Raw genomic sequence first — 9,864 nt, 5'->3', positions numbered from 1 at the left:
ATCGGCTGAGAAACAGGAGGAAGTAGCGGAGGATGTTTATTTGCATTCTTGAAAGACCTCTTCTTCCTGTTGTATCCAGAATGGCAATCCGGAGGTTTTGCATTATGAATCTTATGAGGTGCATGTGTGGGGATCGGTGAGGGTGCCGGGGAATGTTTAAATCCACCACTTTCATTTGGTGAAGGTGGTTTTGCAGGCGGCAATTGCTTATTGTGCTGGTGTCTGTGGTGGTGGTGATGCTGATGGTTATCGTGGGGCTGAGGAGGAGGAGGAGGAGGAGGAGGTTGAGGTAGGGGCGCTGGAGAAGGTGTCGGGGTGCCGCCACCACTAGAACCATTAAGGGAGGGTTGTAAAATAGATGAAAGACTAATTTGCTTGACCTTCCCGAATTGAGTGTTGTTCAGACCAAGATTTTTTGTTGGAGAACCCTTAATGGTTTGAGTCAACTGTTTCAACCTTGCCATTGACGGAGTCCCAACAACCAGAACAACTGATGACTGCACGGTTGTAGGGGGGGCGACTGTTGACCCTTTTGGATTGGACAAACTAACATACAAGTTCTGCATTCCATAAGAACAAACCGAGTAAATAACAATCTTAATGGGTGCRCCCTTTGGCCATAGATTACAACATTCTCCATTTTGAGGTCTTCCATGAAAATTAGAATGTTTCCTTTTTTTGGGCACYCTAAAGTTAGAAGTACCTATTCGCTGTTGTTATCATTACTATTTACTACTTTGGGCCTGTTTGTTAGCAGCTTAATGAGTTTAATGGGACTCATARCTTATTTGGTCAAYTAAACATCCTTGCYTGGTAGTGCTTATCCAATAAGCTTCTAGGGGGAGCTTTATGCAGAAACCAAGTTTTCTCCAAACCTTCCCCTTCCAATTATAAAAACAYCCTCATTCCATCTATGAAAAAACCYTCCCCAAACAAAAACCTTCACAATCWATATAGACAAATTAATCTACACATGCAACTTAATYCATACAGGACTTAATGGAAAACCAACCAAACAACCCCTTTGTGATGCAATTGGTATCACCATAAGATTCATTTATTGTGTCATTATTGAAGGGAACTTGAGGCTTATGACTAATTTTTCTCAAGGTCAATCTAGTCATTCTTCTAGATATTTTTCTTCATTCTCTAACAAATTAGACTAATCAAACTTATGTTCATTTATCAATTCAATTCCTCAATTGGATTGGGGGAGTTTCACAACGCTGAGTGCTCGGTCAAACATTGCGATKTTAATGGACAGAAGAATATACTTGATTAGATTGATCCATAAAATTTCTCAAAAGGCATTTGTTGGTAAGCTTCTAYTATGAACAGAAATAAAACTCCCTTGTTGCGTAAGTCCAATCACCAATATTCAACTTAGAAGTGTTGACCTTTTTTACGTGTCAAACMTTTTCTATCAATAGAACYTTCCATAAAACAAAGTTATGGATTMTCTACTGAGGGRMCGTTTACCAAACACTTACTCGGTAAGCGCTTAACGGTAAAATTTAACACTATCATTTACTTACCGGGTAAGATTTTAGTCCACCAAAACGACATCGTATGCAACAATTTACCCGGTAAGCGCTTACCGTGGTAAGAGTCGTCGTCCTCACTTACCGGGTAAGACTCTTGGTCCTTGTCTCGCTCTTACCRGGTAAGATTCTTGATCCTTATTATATTCATCTGGTAASGTAATGTGACTTAGTAAGCGCTTACCCAGGTAAGACTTTGGTAAACAGCCCCTGACACTAGTTGGTTTTCAAGTCAGTAGGGAGTCCATTTGACCATGAAAGCAAGTCTCCAAGTCTTTTAGTAGAGAAAGTAACTCARCTTTCTACATTTAGTGCAAAAATAATAATCAAGATGGATTTTAGAAAAGAAATTGGGATCTGCAAGCTAACCCTACACTTTCCATTGACCATGCTCTGATGTCTGAACCTATGTTTCAAGAATAAGCAGACGGTGATGTAGGTGCATATTTGGATACCTGTGATGTGAGGATTCTAGAAAGTTGAAAATCCAAGTGTGGATATATATATATATATGGGGGGGCGAAGGATCGTGTAAGAAGGAAAGTTATGGTGAGAAACGTAAGAAGAGATCCGAACCCTTGATCACTTTTAATCTCATGTCCACACATGAATTGCGCTTTAGAAGGGAATTGATATGGTGCATCCCGGCGCACCTCATTAATGTTGACATTCAATTAGGATTGAACCAAGAGTGGAGATCTCTTCTTACGCTTYTCRCCATAACTTCGTTTCTCACCGGAACCTAACCTTGTGTGTGTACAATTTTTTAACTAAAGCAAGAAAGAAACTATCTTGTAATTTCATAATTTGTCACTAATACAAAATGAGCATACTTAGTCTTATAATGGATATCCAGTAGTTCAGTAATAGAAGGGTGCTRAGAGAATCAATATTTGATGGTGATGATATATAACCACACAAGATTCCAATTTGCATTTTGGAATTGTAGAACACTAGAGGATGTTTGGTTTATGCAAGGGAATGGAAATAGGAATTAATTCATTCCAGTTTAACCTCGAATGAAAATTTGGGCTTGTGGGGAAATGGGTCAATTATATTATGTAAAACCAAACAYTTTTTTTAAATTAAATCCCATTTATGACCGTTTAATACCTCTAACCAAACACCCCTAATAAATCACGGTCAAGGGTATCCTGGACATTCTACAGCAACTGTAGTGTATGCTATTAAGAYGACAATAATAATAATAACAACAAAAATAATAAACTTGTATTCTAAAATGGTCATAATCCTCTCTGACCTTTTTGCTTACGTGGGCTAATGTGATGAGAAGTGGGTTGTAATTTCCCAAAATGTTGGGATCCATACTTGTTTATGCGATCATCAAGAGGTCTGGATGATAGTTACAAGCCTCTTATCCACACGTAATTGGTGTGAGTTAAAAGCAACTACGAATAAAAGAATTTTATCTATTCTTTCTTCTTTTCTTGTTATAACCCAAGAAGTATAAGGAAACAAAAGACCACTATGAAGGATTGCAACAAAGACAAACTGTTCTAGCAAGCAAGTCAATTGATCAAGCTATCCAACAWATGTTGAGGGGATACTTTAGCTATTTTGAGTTTGGTCCTCTCAAAGTCTTTTCATTTGCTCTAGTATTATAACAAAAATGCTCTATTAGTATTCATGTCATTAAGCAAAAATTTGGCTAGTTTGGAGGAGCAAACCAGTTGGTCGGGGAAAATGAATGGATAGTTGAAAAAAAATCTATGGAAGGAAAATGTTGAAGGAGGTGAGGTATTGGAAGAAATGTTAAAGGCCAGTGTTAAAGGTCTGAATATTGTTCAAATACTCTGATTGCTTTTACCACTACAAATTTGTTAACATCGGGAGTACATTCAACGATTCAATTTAGAGATTAGCTACTATAAGTGAGATGATTTATTAAAATTATATCCATACACATGTATAGATACACATACGCATACATATATGTACAGACATGTGCATATGTTTTATGTAAATATTTGTAGAGTGAGGTTCAAGGAAAAACCCCCAAAAAATTGAAAAACTAAGGAACACCCTAGTAWCCATTCATTTGTACGGTTTGCACATGTGCATACAAGTAATTGAAGATGTTTCCTGGTTTCTATGCATGTGTGCATGTTTATGCACATGTGCATACTGGACAAATTACTTGTATGCACATGTGCATACCGGACAAATTACTTGTATGCACATGTGCATACCNGGACAAATTACTTGTATGCACATGTGCATACCGGACAAATTACTTGTATGCACATGTGCATACCATACAGATAAATGGTTACTAGGATGTTCCTCAATTTTTCATTTTTTTTGTGGTTTCCCCTAAACCTGACGCTACATCTGTATATGTATATGTTTATATATACATTTATATATGTATATGTTTATATATACATTTATATATGTATACATATGTGTGTGTATAAACATCCTAGGTGATTCAAATAAGAAACTAGACATAATTGAGTGGCTATAAGGTACTTTGTGTAAGTTGGATTTGCATGATATTGCTTTAGGACAATGATTTTCCAGCCCATCATTTCAACCAAACATATACTAGGCAGAGATGATACATGTTGTGTAGCTTGCATGTGTGTGTGATCTTCATGATGGAAATAGGAAGAAAAAAATTATTACCTCAAATTGRCCAAGATGCAGCCCTGACTTTAGCTGGTTTGTCAACTCACCAAAGTTGTCAAGTATTTGTTCAATAGAAAAGTTCAATGTAAAGTTGAACCGGATCTGCACCTTTTGCAGTGGATATGCACTCTGAACAGGAGTAACAGTAATTCCTCCGACAAATTTTAGCACCTCAAAAGAAGATGGTTCCCCGAACAGAGATTCGGTCAAACTTAGAGATGACTGACGTAGAACGAGAGATTCAAAAGAAGCTCTTATTAGACTTTTGGCATATGACGAGATCTTAGAATTGTACTCATCAGGATCAACACCAAAAAYAACCTTTGTTGTATTTGGCGTGGCAATACTTTCTGCCGTTATGATTACAACCTGAAGAAAAAAAACAAGTTCCATGAATGAGATGWGGAAGAAAGATCAAGAGAGAGAGATAGTATACCTTAGTAGTTGGAACTCTTAATTCATCAAATATATCTTCCCCAAGCCRTGGAAAATCGTCTTCCAGCAAAGACAACGGTTTCTGAACCATAAAAGTTGCTACTATATCATGACCTGGAGAGTTGAAACATTAATCGCTTGGTTGGATTTTAGTTACCTTTAGGCCATAAGATAGAGTAGTATTTGTATCTCAAACTTCATTTGAACATCATATGCCACATCTGACTAGATAATGGAAGGATGAAATGAAATAGAACACTAGAAAGAACAACGGCATTATCAGAAAAACATCCCACRTTGTCAAGCTATTCAGTAATCCTGTGCCTCTCTTCTTCAGGGTTGACATGCAATTCTATTATATGGGTATTATCATGAAAGAATATTCGAGACAGACAGAGTTAATTGATGTGGTAACACATTTGCTACACAAAATCACCATAAATGAATTACAGAATCACAAGTTACAAATACCAAAAACAGGAATTTGTTAACCTTTACTGATAATTTCATAACATCTAGATAGGTTATCACTAGTGGATGAGCACTTTCCAGAAACTAATGTCATTAGTGATACCCTGATTATCTCATAAGCAACTCCTCAAAAATTGGAATACGTAAGTACTACCACCCGCAAGAAATAGCCAAATAATTACAGAGCACCCATATGAAAGAGTTGAGCATGGAAAGGCACATTAAAGTGTCAACTGGGCCATTGGCCTCTAAAGTTAAACAACCAACAACGGCCAGTCTACAGAAGACGTAGAAAAAGAYATCAAAAAGACAGGGTGCTGGGCAAAGCAAAACAACCGATGACAACCCACGATATTTGCTATGTTTGAGAGGGTGATGGTAGTGTAGGGTTCACCAAGAGTAGTCTGTTGTCGTACAGCTGTTTGGAWTTCCCATGTTCTGTTTGGTTTTGAGGATTCATTTTTGTTCAGATTTTATTAGAGTCCTAAGGTTTAAGTTGTTCTCCACCTGGGTCCAATCGAACCTGCCACTAAACAAATTTTGCGTCACTTTTTCTGGTGTTTCAAAGATTTTCAGTTTTGGTCCCTGGTGTTGGATAAAAAGTTAGTCTAATAAAACAAGTATGAGGATCACTCATAAAGATTAAGGTAAGTACGGTGTGCCTCATAAAAGTTGAGGACCATTCTGCAATATTCTGGATGGTTGAGAGTAATCTTGAAGTTCCTGAATCTTTAGGGTTTATACTGCCAGTTTCTCAATAGGGGTTTCATAAGAAAATCTTTATGGAATTAACAAGTTAATAATAAAAAAGAAGAATTATTGCATTGGATAGGAACAAGAAGGGGGAGCAGACGTGCACAATTACAGTGGTAGATAAGGGARAGTCCTAACCATGAAAAATGAGGATGAATTTTGAGCAACTAGAGGTTAGCATACGGATATGGTCAGATCACGCATTATATAGAATTCATAGCAGGCCAAAATGGTCAGGTCAGCAGAGGTCATTCTTTTGAACAGCTCAAAACACAGCGAGTCAAACCTGGCTGAGCCACTATGTTTTATTATATTTCTTTTTGCAACTTCATTATTTCACATTCTACAAACACAGTAATATGTATATTGTTGTGTATAGTGAATTATACGTGTTAAGAAGAGAAAAACAGATGTTATTATGCTCCCTCCGTCCCAAAATAAATGTCCACAACGAAAATAGCACACGGTTTTAAAATGTGTACTTATTACACTTTGAATGACACTTCTACCCTTGATAATAGAGAGATAAACTTTATCCACCTCATAATTAAGGATAGAATGGGAAAGTAGACACTTACTTTTGAAAGTAGACACTTATTTTGGGACAAACTAATATAGAAATGTGAACACCTAATTTGGGATGGAGGGAGTATTTAAATTATATGCAGAAGGGTTCATAGGGTAGAGGTAGCAATGATAGGATCAACTTACACATTCATGCATCAAAAGGATCCATAATCTGTCAATCGGGGGTATCATTTTCYGCATCTTTCAGAAAAAAGGCTCATAGTCTTCCCAAAGAGGATCCACTATTCCCTTAGGTAAGGAAAAGATGAAGTGGAGGCACAAGGCATGCCCACTTGGGTAACCAGCAAAAAATGCTAAGCAAGAACCTTCACCCCAGGCTAAGAAGCACCAAAACTCATTTTTGGGGTATTTAGCTAGAGGCTAGAGCTATTCCCAAACCGAACGGACCGTTAGACCCAGCCCGCTAGAAAAGTGGGCTTGGCAACGAGTCTTGGAAAAGCGGGCAGGCCCAGACTTGCCCGTTAAAGATTAATAGGCGGACATGGGCAATGCCAAAAGAAATCGGGCAGACCCGTCTCACCCGTTTATATTTTTATAATTAATTAAATTATATTTAATACTGTTTTATAAAGGTATCGGTGGTATTGCTTTCATATTGGGCAGCGATAGTGGTGCCATTTTGCTGGTAAATGGCCATATAGCAACACTTGCTTCTAAAAACGTTTCTGGTTGGTTCACATACAATTTAAATTTATTTTATCCTTCTCCTGTAGCTTGTGGTTAATAATTTACACCAATATTGTACAAATTCTGTAATGGGAAATTGTTTGCATCTATTTGCCATGTGACATATATGGATGTTTAATATGATCATCAAAATATGCCCCTAGTTGTAAGCATTTAGGCGTGTCCTATACATTTTGTGTTAATCATTTATTTTGCATTTTTTCAAGTAAAATACTTTTTAGGCTCGTTAGTTCGTGGGCAATCCCACCCGTTTATACGGAAACTTTCAAGCCCGCAAAAATGGGTTTGGATTTCCTACATAAGGTTTGTTGCACCAAAAAAATTGGTTGGTCCTGACCCGTGTCAGCCCAGACCCATAAATGATCACCTCTAATWTAACCACCTGGGTTGAGTTTGGTAGAATGAGCCCTTTCAGCATGTCAAAATGAATGTAGATATCAAGCTGTGTTTGTCCCTGCATAAACTTTTCAAACCAAACTGGATGGACTTGTTACTCTCCCAGTAAGCATTCTCCCATTATGTCAAATTTAGATTCTCCAGGTTTTTAGCTTCTTCCTGTATCTTCCCAACAGTCTATAATAATCCAAATTAATTAAAAGTCCATGCAAGAAAACTAGGAACGCATAAGACTTCCAATAAAGCTTCATTACTACTTACCAAGCACAAGATACAGAAAAAGRATAGACCAGTAAACAGCATAGGTGGCACATAAATTACCATTTAATCAAATACTGCTACCTACAATTTTGATTAGATAACTTAACAGTAAGCAATTCATTCCTAATTTGAATTCAACTACTTATATGGTATAAATAGCATCAGCTTTTTATCCGATTATCCATTGATCAAATGAATCGAACCGAATCTCATTTAACACTGACATTGTAGACCTAAGTGAACACCGGAAAATYTGAAAGAATTGAAGCAGTCTAAAGTCCAATAAGAAATAAACATAAAATCCACGAACCCCAACTGCAGCAATTCAACCCTAAACTACACAATTCAGAGGCAAATGATCAACACTAGATTAAAATCAGATGGGGATCTRTGTCTTATGAGCAATGCCGAAATACCAGATGGAGATATAAAACAGATTACAACAGAAAAAAGAAATAAAACAAGATATTYTTTTTGCTAACCTTTATAATGAGAATCAAGATCTAGATCTCCCTGATCTCCGTGGCGAAAAAACGGGGGCAGCCAGAAAACAGCAGAGAGCAAGACCGAGAGTCCAAGAACCAAAACAAACACACATCGAAATCGAAATAAAGTAGCAATCCTAGCACAGCAGGAGCAATTGTCTGCATTACGAGTAGTTGATTGTGAATGAGTGATGGTTGTGGGTAAAGGCTCTTCTTCCCCCTTTCCCATATCGGGGAATGTGGGTTGTTTCTAATTGAATCAGTCCTCTTCTTCCCCATTGCTGGTGTGAGTTGTTGGAGCGTCCATAGCTGCAGAGATGGAGAGAGAAAAGAGTGTTGGATTTGATATAGGGTTTGAGGGGTGTTTGAAGAGAGAGTAAAGAGTAGAGTTTTTATTAACTTGGTGTTTAGTGTGTATAGATTTTCAGATTTTTCTCTCCAAAATTTCTATTTGAATATTTAAAATCCATTTTTTATAAAAATAAATAAATTTTTTTATTATTAGTAATTATTAACCCTCTTTTTTTTTTCTTTTTCTTTTTTATGAAATTTGAACCTTTGACCTCCTTAAAAATCAAAAACTCACATACCACTAAGCTAAAGACCCTTTGATAAACAAGTAGTAGATATGTTGTTTGATTATGAAAACAATAATTGGTTCTTGGTATATTTAAATTACTGTATTTTTAATTAATTGATTTATTATTTAGTTTTTTATAATTATATTTGTTACTGGCTCACTACTCCATCCTCTCCCCCTTTCCTCTAGTTTCCATGGCAGCACTTCCATTGATCGATGCTGGCAAATCTCCAGACACGAAGAAGGTATGTTTGTCCTCCATCAGGGGACTTACAAGGAACAAGAAGCTCGCAAATCTTCAAATACAGTTGCGTTCGGTGTTTGTCAACAGATATTCACCAAGGAACAAGGAACAAGAAGACGAGTTCATATCTGTCTTGCATTTGGTTGTCATAAGGAACAAGAAGATGAGTCGCCTTCTGCACCTGGTCATTATAAGGAACGAGAAGACAAATTCACAATCGMCTTTTTTCATCTGGTTACCGTAAGGAACAAGAAGATGTTTTCACAGTCGCTTTTGCATTTGGGATGTAGTGATCAAAGGATGAAAGTGGTGTTTCTCATAAAGGTGTTGGTGGGTTCATGTGTCGTGGAGGAAAGTGATGAATATCTTTCTCTTRTTTTTTTTAGTTTTGTATTTGTCTATCTCGGGTGAACCCTAGCCGACAGATCTCCAAATAAAAACCGGCTATCATTTAATAGCTTTTTATTGTAAGCAACAATAATATAATGCAGTGCAATATAATCCATTATCATTCACATTTTCATTCATTAAAACGAACCAATACCCTCTTAATTATACCATAATACATAGAATATTCATAACAAAAAGGTTGTGCGGATTGTAGGTATAATAATATTACAACATCATTAGTAACTTAAGTTATCATTAACGCAATAAATGGTCTACTGAGTAATAGTACCAGTMAAAAATATAAATAAGCTTAAGAAATCATGGTAAATCAAAATAAATATCATTAACTATTAATAATATGAAAAACAATATATAATAAAT

The 9,864-nt window shown here is 36.6% G+C and overlaps 1 protein-coding gene across 1 annotated transcript in view; it reads right to left on the bottom strand.

The window, feature by feature from the left end:
* Positions 1-8,555, bottom strand: part of LOC112504458 (formin-B) — a 9,526-nt gene extending 971 nt beyond the window's left edge. The window contains exons 1-4 of the mRNA XM_025108402.1: positions 8,267-8,555; positions 4,630-4,742; positions 4,191-4,562; positions 15-560 (exon numbers count right to left, since the gene is read on the bottom strand). Coding sequence (XP_024964170.1) covers positions 15-560; positions 4,191-4,562; positions 4,630-4,742; positions 8,267-8,498 — 1,263 coding nt within the window. The 5' untranslated portion in view covers positions 8,499-8,555. The remainder of the gene's footprint in view (positions 1-14; positions 561-4,190; positions 4,563-4,629; positions 4,743-8,266) is intronic.
* Between the last annotated feature and the right edge of the window lie 1,309 nt (positions 8,556-9,864).

Source organism: Cynara cardunculus (assembly GCF_001531365.2).
Source record: "Cynara cardunculus var. scolymus isolate 2C chromosome LG 2, CcrdV1, whole genome shotgun sequence".
In the NCBI taxonomy this organism is placed as follows: domain Eukaryota; kingdom Viridiplantae; phylum Streptophyta; class Magnoliopsida; order Asterales; family Asteraceae; genus Cynara; species Cynara cardunculus.
This window is presented reverse-complemented; position numbering and strand designations above follow the sequence as displayed.